Source organism: Sinocyclocheilus anshuiensis, unplaced genomic scaffold (genome assembly GCF_001515605.1).
Source record: "Sinocyclocheilus anshuiensis isolate Anshui unplaced genomic scaffold, SAMN03320099.WGS_v1.1 scaffold2271, whole genome shotgun sequence".
In the NCBI taxonomy this organism is placed as follows: Eukaryota; Metazoa; Chordata; class Actinopteri; order Cypriniformes; family Cyprinidae; genus Sinocyclocheilus; species Sinocyclocheilus anshuiensis.
The window spans coordinates 22,134-47,858 of NW_015537572.1; the positions used below are offsets into that span (position 1 = coordinate 22,134).

At 38.4% G+C, this 25,725-nt stretch overlaps 1 protein-coding gene across 3 annotated transcripts in view; it reads left to right on the forward strand.

The window, feature by feature from the left end:
• The window catches only part of apbb1 (amyloid beta (A4) precursor protein-binding, family B, member 1 (Fe65)), a 28,557-nt gene extending 7,920 nt beyond the window's left edge, over positions 1–20,637 (forward strand). Inside the window, exons 2-14 of one of the 3 annotated variants that reach the window (XM_016445515.1) lie at positions 2,518–2,708; positions 2,878–2,934; positions 3,009–3,085; positions 3,336–3,396; positions 3,476–3,622; positions 9,708–9,835; positions 10,135–10,140; positions 12,639–12,753; positions 17,315–17,387; positions 17,581–17,661; positions 17,866–17,981; positions 18,093–18,269; positions 19,840–20,637. In XM_016445515.1, the coding sequence (XP_016301001.1) occupies positions 2,518–2,708; positions 2,878–2,934; positions 3,009–3,085; positions 3,336–3,396; positions 3,476–3,622; positions 9,708–9,835; positions 10,135–10,140; positions 12,639–12,753; positions 17,315–17,387; positions 17,581–17,661; positions 17,866–17,981; positions 18,093–18,269; positions 19,840–20,004 (1,394 nt within the window). In that variant the 3' untranslated portion in view covers positions 20,005–20,637. The remainder of the gene's footprint in view (positions 1–2,517; positions 2,709–2,877; positions 2,935–3,008; positions 3,086–3,335; positions 3,397–3,475; positions 3,623–9,707; positions 9,836–10,134; positions 10,141–12,638; positions 12,754–17,314; positions 17,388–17,580; positions 17,662–17,865; positions 17,982–18,092; positions 18,270–19,839) is intronic. The other 2 variants (XM_016445525.1, XM_016445533.1) reach the window with 2 other exon arrangements.
• The last annotated feature ends 5,088 nt before the right edge of the window (positions 20,638–25,725 follow it).

Below are 25,725 nucleotides of genomic sequence, written 5' to 3' on the forward strand. Positions count from 1 at the left end.
GCTGAGGCCGGGCTAGCGTGAGCCGAAGCCCCGGCTTAGCGTGCGCTGAGGGGGAACCACATGTGACGACCCCGGACTGGACTCCGCTTTGTCCACGGTGAAAGCTGATCCGGCGATCCACAGCACGCAGTTGATGTATTCCCTCAGCGACCAGCACGGATCAGCTCTAGGCATGACGAAGTGGATATCGTCCTCTTTTGGAAACTTTTATAAAGAATATCTCTTTGGATTTGAGACTTTAGTCTTTGCAACTTTTCAGATCTTCTTTATGCACCAAGAGCTTGTATCACTTCAAAGAGAAAGGAAAAATTGAAATCGCATCATATGACCCCTTTAAAACAATAATGGTGGATACATTAGCCGAGTACTAACGTAGCTAACTGATGAAACAATACAGTTTGTAAACCAAAATATGTCTACTGTAATGTTTGATGATCGACAGACTAATAAAGACACTCTGTCTTAACTTTTAATCAGAACGCAGAACAGCTGTATCACAGGCGCAGCAGCCTAACTAACTCGCGCAAAGTCTGTGTGCTACACTACATTCTTTATTATTAAACGAAGTAATTAAAACAACGTCAGTCTATATTAATCGACACATTCTTAGGAAATAGTGGGTTCATAGTGAATTATCAGAACTACTTCAGTGAGACAGTAATATCGTGCTTTACCTGGAAACCTAAAGCTGCACTAGGTATATATCACATATTAGCACAAAAACTTGATATTTTGAGCACTCAATTGAAAATGTACACATAACGTACTTACAGGTTGTGGTTTGGAGAGCTTGTTAGTCCAAATTAAGAAGATTAGAAGCCAACGAAGATAAAAGCCAAGATTAGAGAAGCAGTCCTTGGTAAAATGACATGCACACAACAAAAGGTTCGAATTGTATTTCTGTGGTATCCTTGAACACAGCATCTTCTCAACATGATGTAAACACACTAACTAGTGGAAGTGTTTGTGGGCAGGTCAGCACTCTGTTTGTATTTCGTGAGCAGGCGGGGATTATGCAAATGTGTTACCCAGTGACGTATACCGGTAACAGGCAAAAGATTCTAAAATATGACGACTCGTTAAGGCAATTCAGAATCGACTCTCTGTTTTGAGAGACAATATCTTTATTTATCATGCATTTTTTTGATTAACAACTTTGCAGATTGTTTTCATTTAAGGATAGCTACGTTATAAACTGCAAAAGACATATTTTCAAAAACCCATATGACCTGCTCTTTAAATCAAGATACATTTAATCGAATGGCATAAGAAGTCTTGTTTTCTGTGAAATTCATCTAAATAAAAAACAAATCTGTCAGTAGTCTCAGAAAAATCAACTTAATTCAAAAGAAATAAGTTTTCATAGGAGATGCACTGATTGCAATTTTCTTGGCCGATTGCGTTTTTTCTAAGAACCATATTTGACAGCATATTGTATATTTGACAGAGTTGCTGTATAACAAAACAGGTGTTATTTCCCTCTGTTTAAAAATGAGCCTTTTTATCCCTAAATTTAATAAATTATTTTTTACATCAAATTCTTACACTGTTGTGATTCATTCAGTTAGAATTACCATTCAAAATAAATCTGTATCAACAAACTCCTTCTTTGCACTGTAGAGGAAACAGAAGCTGCATCTGAAGTGGCATTAGACGTATTTACACAAACTGTTTAATGAAGTTGAGGTGCCATAAAGGCATTTACACTGCAAAATTGCAAATGCATAAATAATGTTATAAGATTGTTTTAAATCATTTTTTGAAGTTAGAAATGTTGGGAAAAATGCAATGATACTTTTAAATATGAAACCAACCCATCAGTAGGTGGCAGCAAAAGACTATTTTAATGAGTGAGTCATTTAGTGGCTCAGATGTGAAAATCGTTTTTCTCTGCAAGCTTGTGAAAAAACGAGCCGCTCAGATTTTACTTAGTGAACTAACCCTTTAAGCTTAAACTAACTTAATTTTGTTCAGTATTTCAAGATACTTTACATAAGCATCTGAATTACATATCTTGATTTAGGTATATTATGTGCATTCAGATCAACTATACTATTAATGATTCCCTACAGATGTTAGGGAATCAAGTGTTCGGTTGGTCTGATAATTGTCTCGGATCCGAAATGCAGCTAGACTGATACATTCACATTATTTGGTTCACTACATTATTATTACACAGCTGAGAAGCATGTTGTGTAACTGGATCATGACCTGCTGACTTTTGTGCTGGCCTTCTAATTTTGTGCTGTAAAACAGGGATTCTCAAATCTGGCTCACGAGATCCACTTCCCTGCAGAGTTTAGCTCTAACCCTAATCAAATCCACCTGAGCATGCTTATCAATGTCTTCAGGATCATTAGAAAATCACAGGATAGTTTGATCAAGGTTGCCAGATTTGAGGATCCCTGCTGTAAAATGAAGGGTAACGTTTTCTGATGTGCACATGCTATGCTGCCTGTGACTTACAGTGATTTTGATATGTTGATAAAGAATATCTCGTTTCATTTTTGGTTGTAGAGTCCTACTGGGATGGCAGTGCATTTGAAACAGACACGGACCTGCCCGCTGGTTGGATGCGAGTGCAGGACACATCAGGCACCTACTACTGGCACATTCCCACAGGTACCACACAGTGGGAGCCTCCTGGGCCCCTAGAGGAGAGACCAGCCAGCACATCGCCTGCGGTCACACCTGCTGACGAGCCACAGGTGCACACACCAATTATACATCATCATAAACATTTCAACTTATCGAAAATTGTGTGCTGTTTATAATATTCCATCAATATAACATTATAGCTCTCAAGTTTCCCAACATTAGTGTCATCGTAACTATGTGAGTGCTGATGTCTTTAAACATGAACCCATTTGTATTTAGATTACATGGAGCGGTGTTTCTCATCCAAACACATTCAGTGAGGAAGAGCACTGGCAGGTAGGTTCGTAATGGAGTCACAGACAGTCTCATTCTGTTTTTGTAAGTCCATATAATGCTTATTTATTGTTTAGAAGGAGGATGTGGCTTCTGATGAAAGTCTGAAGGAGTTTGAGGGAGCAACTCTACGATATGCCTCCATCAATCTCAGGTATAAGATCAGTTAAACAACACAGACTCCTGAAGCGGAGCGTTACACAGTATTATGTCATATGTGCATGTACATTTTATTGCATTTATGAATTGGGCACACACTTTTTATCTAAAGTCACTTACGTTGCATTCAACTTAAGTTCTTAGTAATCGAGGCCATGATCTCGGCCTTGTTCGTGCCAGGCTCTGCTGTTTGAGCAAAAGGAGCATTGATCCTTCTCTCTGTGTCATCTTCCTGTTGTGTGCAGTTTTTCTCAGTCTGAGGAGGAAGAGGAACAGACTTATTTCAGCAGCAGTGAGGGGGCAAAGGTAAGCACACAGGTGACTGACCACATACACTACATCAAGATGCTTGTTTTCTCAATGTTTGCTTATGTGTGTTATGCAGTGTTTTGCAGTGCGCTCTCTGGGCTGGGTGGAGATATCAGAAGAGGAGATGGCTCCTGGAAGGAGTAGTGTTGCCGTTAATAACTGTATCCGACAGCTGTCCTACCAGAAACACAATCTAGATGACACCGCTGGCATCTGGGGCGAGGTTTGTGCATATGTGTGCAAATCAATTTTTTTTTTGTTTTCACAAAGCAACATTATTAATGCATTTCACAAAATTGTTATCATTTTTTTTGGTTTCATATAAGAACATAATTAAGAACAGAATTAACATTGCTTAATTTTCTAAAACGTAAGATAAATGAAATAACTATCTTTAGCAAAAGAAACCGCAGTGTAAGTCTAACGCTGTTCTTCAGAAAAATCCTCCAGGTCCTGCACGTTCTTTGGTTTTCCAGCATCTTCTGCATATTTGTCCCCTTGCCAACAGTAACAGTATGACCATCTTTTCACACCGAGCTGCAAAACATTCACTGATGTTCAAGAAGGCAAAATGATGCATTAAGAGCTGGGGGTGTAAGAACAGTTATACGTTCACATTTAAATTTGGGGAATCACGTTTAGAATCGCGCCAATACATTGGCTGATGGTGCGGGCACCGCCTTGGTGACGCTACATCACTCACTGTAATACTAGTGAACGTGCCATCCGCTCCTCAGTTTTCCTACCATAGAAGTTCAGTCTGCTGCACAAGGAGTTTTGTAGTGAATGCAGCGTCTTTTTCCCTATTCAGAGAACATGGGTTACTCAAGTAACCAGAGACGTTCTCTTTCATAGGTTCAATCAATGCTGCATAGCGATGATGCAGTGAGAACGATATTCCACACACGCCAAGCTAAGCACTGCCACATCTGGCCCGAAAGAAATTTGGCCAGGCTAAAACGAAATGGCTAATTCAAACAGAAAGAACCCGGAGCCGCATCTAAATCCCGGTTGTAAAACCTGATAAATGTGTGAGGGAAGGACCATCCTGCCGCCACACAGATCCTCCAGGGGAACTCCTCTGAAAAGAGCTTGAGAGGAAACAACACTCCTGGTAGAGTTAGCCCAAATGCCTAAAGGTGAAGAGAGACCTCGTACCTCATATGCAAGCGAGATAGCATCTCTACATAACCGGGCCTGGGCTGTAAATGCCTTAACAAAGCCAGGAGCAAACTCCATGCATGACTCACTCACAGAGAGAGCCTGCAAATCCTCTACACACTTAAGAGAAGCCAATGCCAACAAGTAGGGGTGGGCTATATGACCAAAATCTTATATCACGATATGACTAATTTCATATCACGATAACGATACATATCACTATATAGTTATTTTTTTTTCTTTTAAAAAGGTTTTTATGATATTAAAATCTTTGATACCATAGAATTTTCGTAATCCTTGTCACCAATGTCAATATCAAACTAATACATGCCTAAAAAGAGACAAAAAAAACCCTCAGCTTACTGAAGATGAATAAACAGTCAGTGATGAAATGAGGATAAGAAACTAATTGTAAGAAATAGGACAAAAAACTACAATAAATAAGAAACGCTACATACATTGTGTAAATTTAGTCTTCACTGTGTTAATTATATCTATCTATCTAGATAGGTTAGTAATCTATCTAGGTTTTCTCTCACTGTTGTTTGATTAATATGAATGGCAGACAGGACGAATATTGGACAGCTTCCCCTTTAAAGGGGTCATATGATGCTGTTAAAAATAACATTATTTTTTGTATTTGGTGTAATGAAATGTGTTTATGCGGTTTAAAGTAAAAAAAACACATTATTTTCCACATACTGTACATCATTGTTTCTCCTCTATGCTCGTCCTCTTTTGGAAGACCAAACAAAGTAGTTTCGCTTTCACAACGAAGCACACAGCGTCTTCACGACATGGCTGCAGCGTCAACAATACTACAGTGAGAATAAAAGTTACGCCTTCTTTCTTTGCGTGAACATTTGGGCGGCGTTATGCAAATCTTCCCACATAGTGAGGTAGATATGTGGGGGCGTGTTAGAACGAGCCGTTTTAGGTAGGCGTGGCTGACTCTTAACTTTTATAAAGAATATCTCTTTGGATTTGAGACTTTAGTCTAAAATAAACGATAGATCATAATATGAAACGATAGACTTTTTATTTCGTCCATCGGATATATATCGTCATATCGCACAGCCCTATCAACAAGCGTCTCCTTAAGAGTCAAAATTCAGTCGGAAGCTCACTCCAAAAGCTCAAAGGGCAACTCTGATAAGCCCTCCAGGACAATAAAGCTGCAGTCTGTAACTTTTGGCGCTCTAGCGGTTAATAAACAGAACTGTGTGCGTCTTGTGGAAGAACATTGTAGCCGGAGCTACTTCTCTCTGTTTATGTCTATGACGAATCACGCAGGTACTGGGCTACTCCGCACTACAACCCAGTTCCAGTCTGAAATAGTCCGAATATAAAAACTTATTATAGGTGTACCGTAGTGATACAGGATAAGCCAAAAACATTGTTTGGTAAATGGATTCATGATGTACTCGCTTATTATATTAATTCTGACTCCAAAAGCTCAAAAGGCAACTCTGATAAGCCCTCCAGGACAATAGACAAGTCCCAGGGGCATGCAGGCCTCAAAGCCTAACTCCAGGCATGAACAAAGAGACCAGATGATGCCTACCTAAGGGGGCTCCGTCCGAATCCCGACGAGCAGCGATAGCTGTGACATAAACCCTCAAAGCCGCTCCAACCGCAAACAACTTCTGCAAAAAGTGTAGCACTGAACCAATCGGGCAGTTGACTGGATCTACTACATGAGCCAAACACCAAGACCCAAAAACATTCCACTTGGAAAAATAAAGCCTCCAAGTGGAAGGTTACAACTGATCACCCTTAATTGACCACACTCACAGCCTCCAAATCTCGGGCCAAAGGTGCCAGATCCTGCACTGGAGCTGGGACAGCAGGGCATTAAGCCTGAGGCCAAGAGACTGAAGGTGGTGAGGAAGAATGTCCCTGTGACGAGACACCAATTCCCTGGGTTGGGCCAGGATGAGCTAATCATCCAGCCTCAGCAGGGCCACAGCAGCATGCATGCACTTTAGGGCCTTTCGCACCGCGGGAACCTTTTCATAGTACCAGAACTAATTGTGGAACTACCCACTTTTTGGCATTTTCGCACCGCTGGAACTGGGTGCGATTTTAGTACCGAACTGCCTTTTTCGAGAACCAAATTAGCTCCTACTCCGGAGCAGGGTCTAACCAGCACAACTGGTACTAATTGTGACATAAGTAGACATTGATTGGCCAAACGCGTATGGAACCCCCCTCACCCGCCATGATTTAAAATGCCGTGTAAACATACTGTAAACATTGTGTCAACTTATTTTGCAAGTATGGAGAACAGCGATAGATGGACGGACGCTGAAGTGCAGGCACTTGTAGCAAATGTAGCACTGCCAGTTGTCGTTGGAGATTCTTAGTCCTCCTTTCCGTTCTTTCAATCGCTTTACGTATATGTCGACTTTCCATGTCCATTATTGTGAAACCCGCGAGACACAACAAAAACAGCTCCGATCACAGCGTCCTCCATCCTCCTGTTGTTAATGTTGTTCTTCTTTGTTTCTGTTGTTGAACGCCACGCACAAATGACGTCGCTGTCGACCGGCTTACGTCACTTCTTAGTACACACTGTCGGTGCGAATGCAACCCTTTAAATGGTACTGGGAAATAGTTCGCGCAAAATCGTCCCAGTACTTTAGTACTGTACATTTAGTTCTGGAACTAAAGTGGTGCGAAAGGCCCTTTTGTGAAAGTCTGTGGAACCAAAGCCAGACCAAAAGGGATAACCTGATATTGGTACGCCACTCCCCGAGAGGCAAACCTGAGCAACCTTCTGTGTCACTGAACAACCTGAATATAAAAATAAGCATCCTTCAGGTCTACAGTGATGAACTTTGTAAAGGTAAAAATTCAAGTGACACAGATCCTGGATGGGGGCGCAGACGTCTTTCTTTCTTCAGGACAAGAAAATAATTACTGAAAAAGCCGTCATTCATGTCCGAAGGAGGAACCCCCTCTATTGCTCCTTTGAGAAGGAGCGAAGTCACTTCTGAAGACTGGGTTTATCTGAATGCTTCAATGCAACCGCATGACGTGTGAAGGGACGGCCATGAGCTCCCCAAACCATGTGAGGTGGGGGATGCACCGGTTCGTCACTCCTCCTAACGGGCTCTTTCCCGAGTGCGGACTGGTCTCTAGGCACGATCTCTGAAAAAGTGTCCTTTCTCCGAGCAGGACGAGAATTAGGGCCACTCAGGGAAAGGCTTAGAAAGCTTAGAGGACTGGCACTCACAAGGCTCTTCCAACCACTCAATGTTAAAGGGGTCATATGATGCTTTTTTACAGATCATTATTTTGTGTATTTGGTGTAACAGAATATGTTGACATGATTTAATGTTCAAAAAACAAAGAGAAAGGAAAACTTGAAATCGCATCATATAACCCCTTTAAGGCTTTTCAGCTTCTCAATACTTCCTTGAGCTCTGTGTATGCCGCAGAACCCTTACGTTATTAACCATGGTTTTATTATAGTAAAAGTGTAGTAACCATTTTTTTGGTGTATTGATTACATTTGTATAGCCACAGTTTTATCACAAATGCCAAAGTTAAACCGTGGTTAATTTGTGGTTACCACTGTTTAACTATAGTAACCATGGTTTTTTGGTTTTATTTGTAGTAAAATCATAGTTAATAACTATACTATTTAGCTGTAAATAGCCTCGCACATGTGAGAAATACCAAGACATTTCATACACTTACTGTGCGTATCGTCATTCGCAATAAAGCGAGAGGACGGCGGCTGGCAGCGAAGGAGATCCATTACATTTCACCGCGAGGAGAACAAGGTTCCACTGAATGCAGTCACTGAAGTACAAATAAGCAATTTGGTTGAATTTTCCAGAAAGCATGGGTCAGATTAACTGCTTCTGAAGAAGGAAATCTGCAGAGTGGATGGCACGTTCACTAGTATTAGGGTAAGTGATGTTGCATCGCCGAGGCAGTGCCCACACCATCAGCCAATGAACTAGCGTGATTCTGTGTGGGTTTCAGAACAATCAGCACACCCAAGGGGCATTCCCATTGCCTCATCGCTGCGCAGTGTTGAGTTAACCTATGAAAAAGAAACAAGAATTACAGTATGGCCTTGATGTAATAAGAAATTTCAAAATTTCAAATCTTCATCTTCAAATTTCAAAATCTTGTGATCTAATTAAATAAATGTGAGCATTGCACACACAACCATTGTGAGGGCTGTGCGCAGCCCCCAAACTCCCCCCACCCCGGAAACTAACGTTTTGTGTGACGGCTTTGACTAGATGTGTAAAGTCACCATGAAATCAAAATTTAGTTTTTAATTTTTTTTTATGGAATATTTTTTACCATAATATGTTTATTATAAATGATTTATCCGTGTGCATCACGACAATTTCAATTTCCATTTCATGCCAACTTTAAAAGTAAAAATGCTGTACTGTTGCACTTTCTCACGTATTTCAGCTCTGTAAAGTCCTGCATTATGATTAAAATCTACTTTTCTGGGTATTCTTGGCATGTAGGTTACACAATAAACTATCTAACATACAAGAGCAACAAAGCAAAATCAAGAATGTTAATGCTTTCAGTATATACTGCACATTTTACTAGTATTGGCGTAGTCTGTTTATTACCCTTCTTTAAATGCATTATTATCATATCAGCAAAATCCAGTATCTGCCTTTAATTTGTATATATTTTGACCGTTTCGATACATATGTTATATAATTAATAAAATGTTTTAAGTATTTTAAAAGTCCTCTTTGTATGGACGTGCATCTTTTTATTCGTGCAGCTCTTAAAAAGGGTCTTGAAGTCTTAAATATGATTTTAATAAATCTGCAAATACCTTGGATGGGGTATTACTGTTATTATAGTTATTTTTACTGGAAATTCAAATGATTTACAGTATGCATTACATAGCCATGTGTAATTTCTGTTTGTGGATAATCCCGTGAATTAAATCCTTTACAAATGAAGTGTTTCATCTTATTGTCTAATTTTACTTCAAATTTGATGGAGACAAACCAAAAGATCAGTTTATTCAATCAAACAAGATGGCAATTTATGATGTTACATGTTTCGACTGATTTTGACATTAAGTTTATGATTTCAAGGAGAGGCAAAAGCACACCACTTAGTATGCCTTTGTGTGTGTTGCTGTGTAGGGGAAGGAAATGCTTCTGGTGCTGGAGAATGAGACTCTGAACCTGATCGAGCCTCACGGTCGAACGCTGCTGCACTCTCAGCCGATCATCAGCATTCGCGTGTGGGGAGTCGGACGCGACGATGGCAGGTAAGTCTGTGAGCAGCTCAGTGAGTTGCCAGCATAAGTGATCTTTAAAGGTTAAAAAAACACTGAATCTGAATCTTTTGCCTCATTTTTGCTTTGGAATGAGAGATTAATAGCATGTGTATGACCACAGACTGACAGATGCACAATGTTACAAGAAATAAATTGGCATTTACGTTGAGTTTCATCACTTTTGTAGCAGCTGCAACACTGTCTGAAGCTGCTTATTTTTAAATTTAGATTTTGCTGAATTATTATGTTGTGTTTTTGTTCTGTCTGTCCTGCTGCATCCTGGATCCCAGGGAGAGGTAGTGTGTTACTGTATTGTATTGTTTGTTAGCTTTTGTGTACTTATTAAAATACCAAGTGTAATGCACCCAAAAATGAAATTTCATAATTTTCACACCTGTGTGTCGATTAGACTTTCCTCTGTTTAACACAAAAGGACAATTTTGGAGGAATATTTATGTCACTCTTTTACATTCAACAACTGTTCATACAAACATACCACAGCTGTTAAGCTTCTAAAAACAATGTAAATGTATCATGCACTATATTCTTTTTCTTCTGAATGCATGTGATGGCTTTGTGTGAGGAGCAGAAGTTATTCCCTGAAAATCTTCAGCTCTCAAATATTATTTTCTGTTCTGCATGTCTAAACTGAATTAGTTTGAGAGCTTCAGAAAAAATAAGATTTGGATAATATAACAGTCTTTTGGACTAGTTTGGTACTTGATTTAGTTTTTATTTATTTATTTATTGGAACTTGAAAATTGTGGTGACTGTGAACTACTGTTGTCTGGAAAAGATCTGTGTAAAGATTCAAAGTGTCACCTAGATGACATTCATTAGCATATTCATGACATCAATGTATTGTATTTACTTTCTGCGTATTGTCAGCCCTTTACATCTCTCTGCTTCCTTTCTACTCTGTGCATAACATATTGTTAGTATAATATAGTGACTGAATTGTGGTCCATTAAGTCTAAATGTTAACCAGCAGTAACTTCCAGGTCATTTACACGTTGCTGCTCTGTACTGCTAAAATACAGATTTGTGTTTTCTGACTAAATTACCATACACTTGACATGCTAAAGACAGTGGTAGTGCTGTGATATACTTACATGGCTAGATGTAAAATTGTCAGCAGTGCAGAGTGCATCAGACTATATATATTTAATTAAATCACTTTCTTTTGTCATTTGGTAATCGCACTAAGCCATATTGTAATTTCAATTGCAATATGTGTATTAATTATTTGTCTTACTCCACATTTTGGGAATAATTTCCCAAAATTCTACAAACAAGAATTATTGCAAACACAAGATGTTTCCTTTCATAGGTTTACTTCAGCACTACATTAACAGCTGACGCTAACAAACCCTTGGATTTGACGATAGTCTGAAGCCTGTATAGAATCATGCCTATTTATTGGCAGATAATACTAGCACCACCCACTGAGGCATTGCTTCACTGACACCTCATAAGGACGAGCTTGTGCTGATTTCTCTTCAGGAAGACGAATCATCTGTCAGTGGATGCAGCATTATATATCGGAGTATGGATTTTGGGAGTTTTCTTGTATTTAGTGTTTCACACTGAGAGGTCCTCGCTCCATAGAGTGGATATGTTGGCATTTGTGCCCAAGTTCAGAAGCTCTCAAAGCGTTAATCTTTTGGATGCAATGATGTCTGTCCAACCAGAGACTCAGTTCAAGTTGTATGAGCGTGTTCTTACGACCGTAGTGCACATTCGCTCCGCGGGCCACTGTCGTTCTTCCACTTCACAAAACGTGCTTCATAAAGTTCATAAATCCATTATAAAAAGTGCTCCACACTGCTCCGGGGGGTAATAAAGGCGTCCTGAATAGGTGCATTTGTGAATAAATAATATCCATATTTACAACTTTATAAACCGTAATCTCTAGCTTCCAATGTCTTACACACGTTCACAAGAGTGACATTCCAGCGGATGATGCAGGAGGTAGGCGTATTTTATAATAATCCTGACCACTGTTCACTGCTATTATAAAACTTGGAAGAGCAAGATATTTTTTCATAGTATTCTACACAGTGATAAAGACTGTCGATTAGCATAGCATTATAAATAAACTTTATTATAATGATAATACCCGAGAAGGCTTGAAGAACTAAAAAAAAAAACACGAGCGCCCTCTGGCCTTCGGATGGAGCAGTATTTACTACTGATCACAGAACCGTGCTTCACTGACAAGCTGTGCTTGAAAAAAAACGCAGCCTTTGCCAAATCACGATTCCAGTTTAATTTCGATTAATCGTGCAGCCCTACTTTGGGCTGAGGAGTATCGTTGGAAGATATCTGTGTGGCGGTGTGATGGTATAGTGTCGGCTACTGATGCAGTGTCAAAGTATACCTTTGAAAGGGAATGTCTTGGGTTACATATGTGTAACCTTGATTCCCTGAATCGAGAACAAAACGCTGTGTAGCTGGCCATACTACATATCTGCTTGGTTTCCTTCATATGAAATCGGTCAATGAAATAGAGTCCACATTTTTAAGAGGCATCAGAGAAGAAACGTCTGTGAGCGGCGTTAGCACTATGTCAATAAAATGTCATGACTCTTTATGGGCTCAATCGACACACCAGAGCATGTTCCCATAGCATCAGCCATAATGTTGCATCTCGTTTCCTATTCAGGGAATCAAGGTTTCACACACATACAAGACGTTTGTTACTGTGCGTGCATAAGTTTATGGGTGTGTGGATAAATTGAAGTGATATGACAACGTGCATATGTTTATGTTTGTCTCTTGTCTCTTACTACAGGGACTTTGCATATGTGGCACGAGACAAGTTGACTCACGTGCTCAAGTGTCATGTATTTCGGTGTGACACCCCTGCAAAGAACATCGCCACAAGCCTGCATGACATCTGCTCAAAGGTGAGGACATCATAGCTGCTGGCTAAAAATACTCATATTCTTGATTAAATATCAAAGACATTGTGCACTCTGCTGTAGTGTCCAAAATATTCTACATTTATTGAAACGGCAATGTGTCGAGTGTTTAAAGGGATAGTTCAAAAACGAAAGTTCTGTCATCATTTACTCACCCTCCACTTAATCCAAACCTGTATGATTCTTTTTTTTCAAAAATTTTTTATATTTTGAGAAATGTTGATGCCAAACAGTTGATCGAAGCCATTGAATTTCCTTGTCAAGTCAAGTCAAGTCACCTTTATTTATATAGCGCTTTTAACAATACAGATTGTGTCAAAGCAACTGTACAACATTAATTAGGAAAATAGTGTGTCAATAATGTAAAGTGACAATAGTAAACACTCAATTTTCAGTTAAAGGCAGTTCATCATTGAATTCAGTGATGTCATCATCCAGCTCAGTTCAGTTTAAATAGTATCTGTGCAATCAAGTCGACGATATCGCTGAAAATGAAGTGTCCCCAACTAAGCAAGCCAGAGGCGACAGCGGCAAGGAACCGAAACTCCCATCGGTGACAGAATGGAGAATTTTTTTCTATTCTGTGTAAGTCATTGGCTACTGTCAACTGTTTGGTTACCAACATTCTTCAAAATATCTTGTTTTGTGCTCAACAGAAGAAACTTAGGTTACACTTTATTTTGATAGTCCACTTTAGACATTCTACTAACTATAAGTAACTTTGCAACTACATGTCAACTAATTCTCATTCATTTGCAGCTACATGTCTACTAACTCTCAGAGTGGACTGTTAGGTTAGGTTAAGGGTTAGTAAAATACGTTGACATATACTTTCAAAGTTTCTCATAGTCAGTATGTTGTATGTTGTGGAACCATCAAAATAAAGTGTTAGAAGATATTAAGCAGACAGTCTACTAATACTCGAATGACTGCTAGTTGACATGTAGTTGCAAAGTTTACTTACTGTTAGTAGAATGTCTGAAGTGGACTATCAAAAAAAAACATTTTTACCGAAACTTACACAGGTTTAGAACAACTTGAGGGTATATTGAGAGTAGGCTAAATGACAGAATTTAAATTTTTCGGAGAAAGGAGGGTTGATAACTGGAGGCTAATCAGAAAACGTATTCAAAATGAGGCGAATAATAGTATGTTATGTAGCTGACAAACCAACATATACAAAAATGAGATGTGAAATAAATATGGGTACTAGTGTTGGCAAAAGTACCGACTTTGGTACCAGTCGGTACTGCAATTTTAAAAATGTGCATTTCCCGCTAACATTTGAGCTCTGTTGAGCAGATTCTTAAACACCGCTGATTGGTCATAGTGTTCACGTGCTCAACAGATATGACTGTGATTGGCTACAATGATCATCGCTTCACACTCTTCACCAAGCGCTCACACAGAAGCACACGGCAGCTTTTGAAAACCGCGTCTATAGACACGGCTTTCAAACGCTCCTATGTGCTTCTGTGTGAGCACTCGGCTTGTTGTCTTCTAAACATTTTTGTCGTTTGGTTTCTGTGTCGACCTGCGTTAAACAGGCAGTGGCTCAACAGGCATCGATGTAGAATCTGTGGGCGGGGCTAAACAGGCAGCGATGTAGAATCTGTGGGTGGGGCTAAACAGGCAGCCATGTTGAATCTGTGGGTGGGGCTAAACAGGCAGCCATGTTGAGTCTGTGGGCGGGGCTAAACGGGCAGCGATGTAGAATCTGTGGGTGGGGCTAAACGGGCAGCAATGTTGAATCTGTGGGCGGGGCTAAACGGGCAGCGATGTAGAATCTGTGGGTGGGGCTAAATTGTACATCCCACAAGCTGTCGTTTTGCCAGTCTGGCTTCAATATAAGCTGTTTTTAGACTAATGAGAAAGTAGGGCTGGACAATAATTCAATATCAATATGTATCGCGATATAATTCTTTTCAATAACGGTGATATGAGAAACCGCAAGTTCTACCGCTCTCAAAGCACCTCCTGCTGGCAGACAATCAATTTGCATTTTAAATAAGCCCGTCTCTAGCAGCATGTTTTTGTTGTTGCCTTTTTTTTCTGCAGCAACTCAGAGCACTTTTCATATTCTTTATCCTGGCTGAAGCACATTTGTTTCAATCTATAAATTATTTTTGCTGTATTTCTGATCAAATAAATGCAGGCTTGGTGAGCAGAAGAGACTTCTTTAAAAACAATAAAAATCTTACTGTTCAAAAACTTTTGACTGGTATGTTGGAAGATATTAATAATTAATAAGGTGAGTCTGAGATGTTTATTTGACAGTGATTTCACATTTCTTGTTTGTATGAAGGCTAAATACAAATTTATTGCAAATTTTTTTTTCTCTAAAGTATTATATGGTTTTATATGAGGTGTCATAGACTTGGCAAATTCATTTTTCATAAGTTTGTATGCACAGACATCTGTTGTGGGCATTCTTGGCAGTTTTTACAAGGCTTTTTAAAATAGTGTTCATATCGATATTGGAATTATATCGTATCGACCGAAATTAAGAAATATATCGTGATATAAATTTTGGCCATATCGTCCAGCCCTATGAGAAAGTTTTGAGTTCTGAAACTTACAGGACGTTTTTATAGTACAGTGACCTCTTATATGTCAAAAGATCAAGGGAATTTTGATTTCTCAGTTCATGACCCCTTTAAAGCTATAGCTGACCACCTCCGCAGAGATTCTCCTGCTGCTTGGCAGAGACATCGTCCATCTGGGTATAGGCATATGACTGTATCAAATTTTCATGTTGCGATTAATTGCTGATGCTTTTATCACGGTGTACGGTATTATCACGATATTGCAATTTAGTTGCAAAAAAAGTGTCGTCAAGGTATAACAGGTTTAATAACTTTTCTTATAACAAAAAGAACTGTACATTTACATACAATAAAGTAATATTCAAAATATGTATAATGTAAAAAAAAATTCACACAGATTAAAGTGCAAAAGAGTTATAAAGACCAACAAGTAACACTTTATGATAAGATCTCATTAGTTAACCTTAGTTAATGCATAATAATAATGAGCAATAGCTACATTTGCTTCAGAAGTTATTAATCTTTGTTAAAAAATTGCCTACAACTGTTAGTTAATTAAATAAAACAATTGTAACTTTTGATTTTAACGTGATACTAAATATTGAAATTACCTAAGATTAATGAATGTTTAGAAGAATTTTTCATTGGCAGTTTGTTAACTAATTAACTAATGTCAATTAATAGAGCCTATAATGTAAAGTGTGACCAAACAATAAAGAATCAAAACATGTTCAAACTATTTCTAGGGCATGTTGTAGTCCAGATTAAAATGTAAAAAAACATTTGAAAATAAATAGCCTATTAAGTCTAAATATTTAAGTACTTGCCACTGTGATGAACACCACTGCAAATACAAAAATCTGAATGGCTATTTAAACCATTTAAATACATTTGAGAAAGTAGTGCAGCTGCTTTATTTATGGGGTTTCCAGGGTAACGGCTGCATTTCTGCTGTTCAGCGCCATCTGCTGTCAGAGAGTGAATGTGCTTTCATTCAGCGCGTCTCCTTCACGTTCCACCATGCGCTTCTCATCCGTGCTTGTTTACATGGAAAAATATTCTTAAAATGCATTAAAAAAATCGGAATAATTTGTAATAAATATTTATTCACGGTATTTTGAAGTGCCCACGATAACAATATCGTGCATATTCATTATCGTGATGTATCGCATTACCGAATGCCGGCACATGTCTATCTGGGTATAGGGTAATTGCAGTGGTTATCACAATGCACCTTACACCCAACAGTTTAGGATGGGTCATGGAAAAAATCTTTGTCAACAGGAGCTGCTACTTCAAAGAATGCTTGTACTTACTACGTTTTGGAGTATAGCACCTTCCAAAACCTGGCTAAATCAGTGGTTCAGTGGATTGTCATTGAATGATGTTCTCCTTTGCGGTCCAGACCTCAATAATAGCTTGTGGTTCTCATGTGCTTCAGACCTGAGCCAAATGCAATGATGACAGACATCCAGCAGATGTTTCAGTTTCCTTGTGTTTGTAGAGAGACACTTGTGTTGGCGATGGTCTCGGGAGGGAGGAGCAGAAAATGGCAGAATTTCTGGCTGAAGTTACTGCAATAGTAAATGCAAAATCACTAGCTTGTCTTCAGGTACAGAGCAACCTCTAATTCTCACACTTGCCATGCTCCTTATGCAAAAGGTTGGTGCACATACTGTACCTCCAGGGCAGTTTGACGACAGTGATCGCTCCAGACACCAGTGCCAAGTCCAGCATCTGGCCAACGAAATTGATTATTGGTGCATCCCCTCATTCTTTATGCTAAATTATTGAAACCGATACTAGGTGTTTTTCTAGTCATTTATTTTTACTCTCTGTATACACAAGTATCAGTATTTCTATTTGTAGTTAACACCTGTGTGTCTTACTCTTTTAGATCAGTTTGGATCAACCAGGTAGCCAGATAGAGATGCAAACTGCTGATGCAATTATGTCCATGTGTTTTGTTTTATATTGTTTTGTCTTGTGTATATCCCTAGATAATGGCCCAGAGGAAGTCGTCCAGCAGACTGAACACTGACCCCTCAAGACTTAGGGACATCCCCTTCCAGGGTAACTTATGACATGAATTTAGCTTTTGTTTGTGGACGGTCTGACTCTGCAGTACAGTATGTAACTGTTGACAGTGTTGGGTTTGACTACACGTGTGCATCAGATATTTTTCTCTCACCTTCTCAAGTGAGTACTGTAATGGATAATAATGAAATTATACCATTATGACTGAATCAGATCTTTCTTCCTTCAGAGTTCCCAGCTCCCAAGAACGAGCTGGTCCAGCGCTTCCAGGTGCGGTACTTGGGTCGTGTGCCAGTGACAAAGCCAGCTGGTAGGGAGTCCTCATTAACTGCTATTATACTGCACTGCATTATACTATTATACACAAAGTACAAGTTTTACCTGCATTTTCCCCATTTTTGTGTAGCTATGTCATACACTAAGCACTTAAAATAGCATGTATGCATTTCATGTTTAAATCAAAGTTAGCTGCCTGAAATTGAAGTTGAGTCGTGTCGGTATCTGTCTCTTGAAGGCATGGATGTGATTAATGTAGCATTGGAGACTGCTCTTAACAATAAAGACAAGGAGGATTGGACACCTGTGACTGTGAACGTGGCGTCCGCTACACTCACTATTCTGACTTCTGAGGTCAGGTTTCTGTTTGTTGACATTATGCGGTACTTGAGTATTATATGTAATGCTGTATCATAAAAATTTGATTAGATAACCACACTGATATCTCTCGTCTCATTGTCACAGACGGAGGAAGTTCTTTCTGAATGTCGTGTGCGTTTCCTGTCATTTATGGGAGTTGGGAAGGATGTGCACACGTTTGCATTCATAATGGCAGAGGGACCTGGAGACTTTATCTGTCACATGTTCTGGTGTGATCCAACCGCTGCAAGTCTAAGTGAGGCCGTACAGGCCGCCTGTATGGTGAGTAAGGACGTGTTTGATCTACATGATCAAATCAAATCAGTCATATAGCAAAAATAAAAACAACAGTAGATGACCATTGTGCTGAACAAAAAGACAAAGGATAAAAATCAAAAACAAGAGAATAAAAAGACCACAAAGCAATCATAAAGTTTACATCAAGAACACCGATCAGAAAATTCAACTTTAAAAATCAAAAGAAGTTGTAAGCCTGAGAGAAAAGGTAAGTTTTGAACTTAGATTTAAATTCAGACTCTGTGGAGATTAATCTCAAGCATAAACAAAATAAAAGCTCGGACACCCCTCGACTTGAGTCTAGGGGCCTCATTTATAAAATGTTGCGCAGAAACTATCCTAAATTTGATCTTGCGATCATCTCACAAATATGCGTACGTATGATTCATAGAATGAACATATGCACAGAAAACACACCTCTCAGCCTCAGATGTGAAATCTATGAATCGTAAATTATCTTGAATTTGCGTGCAACTGAATGGTTTCAGCTCTCTGCCTTGTAAACGACTCCTAATTAATGTCATTAACATATAAAAGATCACCAGTCATCATCCAAATGCTTTAATTCAGAACAGCGAGCTGCAAGAACAGCTTACATTTCCAGAAACCTGCAGTACTCCCAACAAGAAAAAGTGAGTACGTCAGCTCAGACCGTGACGTGACGCTAAACACTTCCACGTCAAAGACAGTTTGACGCACACTTTATAAACGAGGCCCTAAATCTCAGAAGCAACAGCAATCTTTGTTGAGATGACCTTAATGACAGAGCTTTAAAAACAAAAAGTAACATTTTGAAATCAATTCTATAACAAATCGGCAGCCAGTGCAAAGAGTGTAATACTGGGGAAATGTTTTACAATACTTCCTGAAGAGCATGAACACTGTGATTTTTAAGTCATTAAGTGTTCCTGTGGCTCAGTGGTAGAGCATTGCGTTAGCAGCACAAATGGTCGTGGGTTCAATTCCCAGGAAACACACATACTGGTAAAAAAATGTATAGCCTGAATGCACTGTAAGTCGCTTTGGATAAAAGCGTCTGCTAAATGCATAAATTATTATTATTAATTATTAATTGCTGGCCCCTCCGCTACAGCTCTCAAATCCCAATTGTGTATGCACTTTTTTTAAAGGTTAAAGTAATGCCCGACACTGTTGGTTATTTGCTTCCTCTTTGCTCTCTACTGTAATATATACTAAAGGCAAAGAACACCAATAATAAATATAAGAAAGTGTGCAACACTAGCCACGAACTCCCCAATCTCTTCCACATGTGCAGTGAAGAATTAATTTAACTTGCAGTAAACAGTCCCTCTCCCAAATGTAAAACATTTCTGTTGGTCTGGCTCAAGCAGTGGAGCATGTTTTGCTAGTGTTTGGGGACTGACCGGGGTTTTTGGGGAGACTTGTTTGATGTTTTTTGGGTGCAGAAGTTACAGTTCAGTTTTACAGTTCAAGTTTAAATAAGATTACAGAGTATAATCTGACAACCCTAGTTCAAGCTGAAATTTGTTGCTATAATATTTTGAGTTTCAATGATGTATTCCATCATTCACAGCTGAGGTATCAGAAGTGCCTGGACGCTCGGTCCCCCAGCAGTGGCAGCTCTTGTCTGCCCGGCCCGCCTGCTGACTCTGTCGCCCGCAGGGTCGGATCCAGTGTGAAGAAGGGTGTTCAGAGTCTGCTGGGTAGCTTCAAGAGGTCTGGATCCCAGACACCCTAAAAAGGAAAACACTTCCTCCGCAGCGCTCACTGCAAATATGTGTTTGTTCTGTGTGTTTGTGTGTTTGTATGGGTCGTTCACACCACTGCGACTGTCCTCCTGCGGTCAGCTTGCAATAGGAACCAGAGGACACTCAAGTTACATTGCCAGATATTCCATCGTTACAATTACATTTTCTTTTGCTTTTTCTGTGTGTGTTTACATTCGCAGATGTACTGTAGAGGTGATTTAGCACTACTGGGTTTGAATGTGATTTACCTAGATTGGATTTTCAGTGTAATCGATGTTATGTGGACTACACTCTCCAATGACACTAAACATTACGCATGCTATCAAAAAACACTAAAATGAGCTTATATACTATGCAGTGTGCTTTTTTATTTGTTGTTCTTCCTCTGGTTTGCATTGTGACACATACTGTGCTAGCTTCGACTGCTTTTCTTTTCTTCTGAAGAATTGATCACTCTTCCCCAAACTCAGCATAGATGCCGAACCGTGACTGAAATCAGTAGCAAACCCAGAGTTAGTAACATCTGTGTGCTGTTTACCCTAAAAACACACTGTCACTCTCATGTTCCAAAGCTGCATGCATTCCAAAAGTCTGTCTTTGACTTTATGAAAAAGGTGCAGTTCCACATACAGTGGGTACGGAAAGTATTCAGACCCCCTTCAATTTTTCACTCTTTGTTATATTGCAGCCATTATATAACAAAGAGTGAAAAATTTAAGGGGGTCTGAATACTTTCCGTACCCACTGTATATTCGACTTGCCTTGCTTACACCGCAAGTCACAAAGCCTTTTTAATTTCTTCCATTATAGTTGATGTTTGTTAAAAATGAACTTAACTTATATTATACATTACTGTACATTTACCCACTCTGTCAGTTTGTGAATTTAATTCGACTATTTTATTCATTTGTAAAATAGCATTAACATATCCTAGTCTTCCAAAGTGTATTTGCTCATTAAGAAAGCCCCGCTTTAAATAGCACCAATTTTTTTTATTTCTTTACAATTTTTGTGCGTTTGATATGTTGGATGGCTTTATCTTGATGAAACAAATTATTTTTGATTATGATCAAAAACACAAACTTAACATCAGCAGTGTGTTTAACAAAGCATGTGGCATACGCTGGTTCTCTCGAGGGTGCTCTGCGTTTGTTACTGTCCAGTTTGTACATACTGCTTTGTCACAAAGTTTTTTTGGTCCTTCTTTTAAATTGTATATTGAAGTCAACTGATTATCTGCACATATTTACACATTTGGGGGGAAATTCTTTGGAAATGTATCTTAAATGCTTTGCAACGATGGATGTCTTGCTGTATATAGATTTATTTTCTTTCAAATACAACATTGTAACATATTGCCATGTCTTAAACTTTTAAGAATGTGTTGAATTCGTAAATATCATGTTCTTTGATTATTCCCGTTAATGTACATACTGAATTTAATACACTAATAGGGCAAGACAGCTCAATTTTTCATTCATTTTTCTGACCCATTTTCATGTCTAATTACACCTGTCATTAAAGGGAATTTTTGAATGCGCTTGTTTTTTGTTTTTTTTCTGTCTCGTGTATCTGAATGCTTCATCTTGCCCCCGTTTATTCTAATACTTTGTGTGTAGGTTTAGATAATGTAATGTGATGCTTAAAATGCTGTGCTGTTGGTAACACTCTAGAAAATCTTTATTGAAGAATAAGCGTTCATGTACATATTCTGCATTACATCAAGAAATGGTAGCAAAGAAAATGTCCTTTTTTCAATGAAATACCATGAGGGTACTTTATGTTTGTGTGCCAAAAAGCACAGCTATAAAAACAGAAATATTCACAGATTGGTAAAATGGTAGATAAAAGTACATTTGCTTTTCAAAATAAGGCAAAAGTTTAGCTATGATATTCTGAAAACTGAAGATTCACTTCAAACGTTATCACTGATGTAGGATGTTTTTGTCATCTCATTTTTAAGGAGACTTGAGAAGTGATTTCTTAAAATGTAAATTGGATGTTCTATAGATGCATATAATGTGACTGGATGCAATAAAAAGTTGAAAATGCATTTAAAGCTTTTTTTTTCATTACTTGGAAAAAGTAGCTTCAACAACTGTCATAGTATTTTGTGTTGGTCTAATTTATATATATATATATATATATATATATATATATACTGCCCTCCATAAGTATTGGGACAGTAATGACAAAATTGCTTTGTTTGCTGTGTAGTCATTAGTCAATATATCTGCAAATATGATTAAAAGATGAATATGAGACAAAACTACAGAATGTCACATTTTATTATTGGGTGTTTCAACATACATGCTTTACCACATAAAAAGCACAGCACTTTTAGAGTTCATCCCACTATGTGATGTGAGCATAAGTATTGGGACAGTTGAACGTAAGGCCGATGTAAAAGATACAAAGTTATTATTCAGTTGCAGAACCCTTGCATGCAATCAGAGCAGTGTCTAGACATCATCAGACTATTGGTCTGATCCTTTGAAATGCTTTCCCCAGTCTTTAATGCAGCCAATTCCAACTGTTGCTTGTTTTGGGGAGTTTCTGCCTTTACTCTCCTCTGCAGCTGGTGAAATTCATGTTCAATAAGATTTAAATCTGGAGATTCACTTGGGCAATCTAAGACTTTCTATGAACTGTCAGTGTGACAGTGTTTGGGTCATTGTCCTGAGGCAACATGAAGCACTTTCTGTGTCATTTTCTTGAATATTGGCAGCCAAGATGGTTTTGTACCCTTCCAAATTCATTCTGCTACTGTTCATCATACATTGTCATCATTAAAATTGAGAGGGCCTATTCCAGAGAAAGCAATGCATGCCCATGCCATAACATCACCTTCACCATGCTTTACAGATGAGGTTGTATGCTTGGGATCATCTGCAGTTCCTTTTTTTCTCTCCACACTTTTGCTTTCCCATCACTTAGACAAAGGTTAATCTTTGTTGCCTTTAATCTCCTCTTCAGCCGGTGAAATTCATATTCAATCAAATTCAAATCTGGAGATTGATTTGGGAAATCTAAGACTTTCCATTTCTTTGCCCTGATAAAGTCCTTGACTGAACTGGCAGGGTGTTTTGGGTCATTGTCCTGATGCAATATGAAGCGCTTTCTGATGAATCTGGTGGCATTTTCTTGATTATTGGTAGCCAAGATGGTTTTGTAGCCTTCCAAATTCATGCTGCTGCTGCCATCAAACATTGTCATCATTAAAGTTGAGAGGGCCTGTTCCAGAGACAGTCATACATGCCCACGCCATGACACCACCTCCACCATGCTTTACAGATGAGGCTGTATGCTCAGGATCATTTACAGTTCCCTTTTTCTCCACACTTTTGCTTTGCCATCACTTAGATAAAGGTTCATATTTGTCCCATCTGTCCATAAAACTCTGTTCCAAAACTCCACTGGCTCACCTTTGTGCTTTTTTGCAAACTCTAATCTTGCCTTTCTGTTTTTGGTGCTGCTCAGAGGTTTGCATCTTGCTGTAGCCTCTGTAGTTCTGTGTCAAAGTCTCCTGCGGACAGTAGATCGTCAGCATCACCCAGCTTTCTGGAGCTTGTTGGTGATTTTACAGTCATGTATTTTAGTCATTCATTTTCACAGCTTTTATGATTTGTCTGTCATCAACTGCTGTTGTTTTTCTCAGCCGATCAGGTCGTTGTTGGTTGCTGGTGTTTCCGGTGGTCTCCAAACTCTTGATTTCTCCATGCCTTTGTTTTCAATTGACTTCCTCTTTTCTTTTAGCAGCCAAATTGCTTGCTTTTGTCTTATGTCAGCTCTCTCGTCTTCATCCTGGTTTGTTTGTGTCGTCATCGAATGCAAGACTCAGAATGCAGAAGCAATGGATATAACTGATACGACACATTCCCTGCTTTTAATATCTATATAATTTTTTATTGGTTTTAGGGTCACATACAATTGTCCAAAATCATCTTCACAATAAACTGAACAAGCTGACCCTCTGAGAAAATACTGACATAGTGGACATGGTTATTTTGGTGGGTAAATACTCCATTTACACATGCAAATGGAAGAAATGTTAACCCTACTTTGAAATATTCTCACAAAATGTATGAAATATAGTAAAGTTTGCTTACAAATACTTTAAAGAAAACTAAGTACAACCCTAATTCTAGAAAAGTTGGGATGTTTTGTCAAATGATAAAATCTGTGATTTGTTAATTCAATTTAACTTTTATTTAATTGACAAAAGTACAAAGAAAAGATTTCCAAAGTTTTCACTGACCAACTTAAATGTATTTTGTAAATATAAACATTTTTATTTTGAAGTCTGCAACACACTCCAAAAAAGTTGGAACAGAGGCCAAATAAAAGTGAAAAGGTTATAGAATAACCAAATAAACTGTTTTGAAAGAGTTCACAGCAAGCAGGTGAACTGGTAATAGGTGAGGGTATCATGTTTGGGTATAAAAGGAGCTTCTCAGTCTTTGCAAGCAAAGCTGGATGACGGCTCAAAATGTGTTTAAAATTAAGTTGGCCAGTCAAAACATTGGAATTTATTTTTCTTTGTACTTCAGTCAATTAAATAAAGGTTAAAGAGAACAAACGACATATTCTTGATTTTATGGCATTTCAGAAAATGTCCCAACTTTTCTGGAACTGGGGATGTAGAAAGATGGGATACATATGCTCCTCATTTTCAAAATAGTTACTATTTTAGTGCTGTCCTGATTTACTGTATATATTTGTTATAGTCAATTACATTTCAAAACTTGCTTTTTTTGTCAGTGTGTGCCAGCTATAATAAGAAGAAATGTTCCTTAAGGAACAATCAGCATGATTTCTGAAAGATCATGTGGCACTGAAAGCTGAAGTAGTGAAGCTTAGCATGAGAGGAAAACACATTTTTAAATATATTCAAATTGAAAGCATTTTTTTTTTCAAATGGTAGATTTACTGTTTTTACTGTATTTTTTTAAACAAACAAATGCAACCTTTTTTAATTAATCCATTAACAAATCTTACTGACCTTTTTTTTTTATGGTAGTGTATATTATAGGCTATATTTTATTTATAATATATAGGCCTATTTTAAAAGCATGTATTTTAACCCAAATATAACAGCCCACATTAGCCCATACACACACATACACACACACACACACACACACACACACACACACACACACACACACATATATATATATATATATATATATTAAATGTGATAGAAAGCCACATGGCATTCATCACATATTTGATTTGACTGGACTTGAAATATCATTATCATTAGTTTCCCAAGGAGCAAAAAAGCCACGTGGATGGCTATGTTTGTGAGCTTTGAATAAACTCTTTAGAAAATTGGCATTCAATCCAACTGCAGCCAATCAGCAAACAAAAAGCTATCATGTTAATTTTTCTAAACAAGAAAAACAAGGAAAAAACAAGAGGCGTCATGCCCATTCAAAGTGCCCCCTCGGATTTTTGAGCCAAGGGGATTTTGAATGCAGCTTCCAAAAGACAAAAAATAGCCGAATAATATTTGTTATATTTGATACGATCACACCGGTGTGATTAGAAAGTTCAGTGCAACACATCATCAGCTGCTAAATTCAAATCTGCGTTCGCGCTTTGGCTGGAGCTGAGCCGGAGACAGACGTGTTTTTACAGCGCTGCGCATTATAACCAATCAAACACGATTCTGTTGAGCTTATGAATGCAATGACCAATCAGAGGCG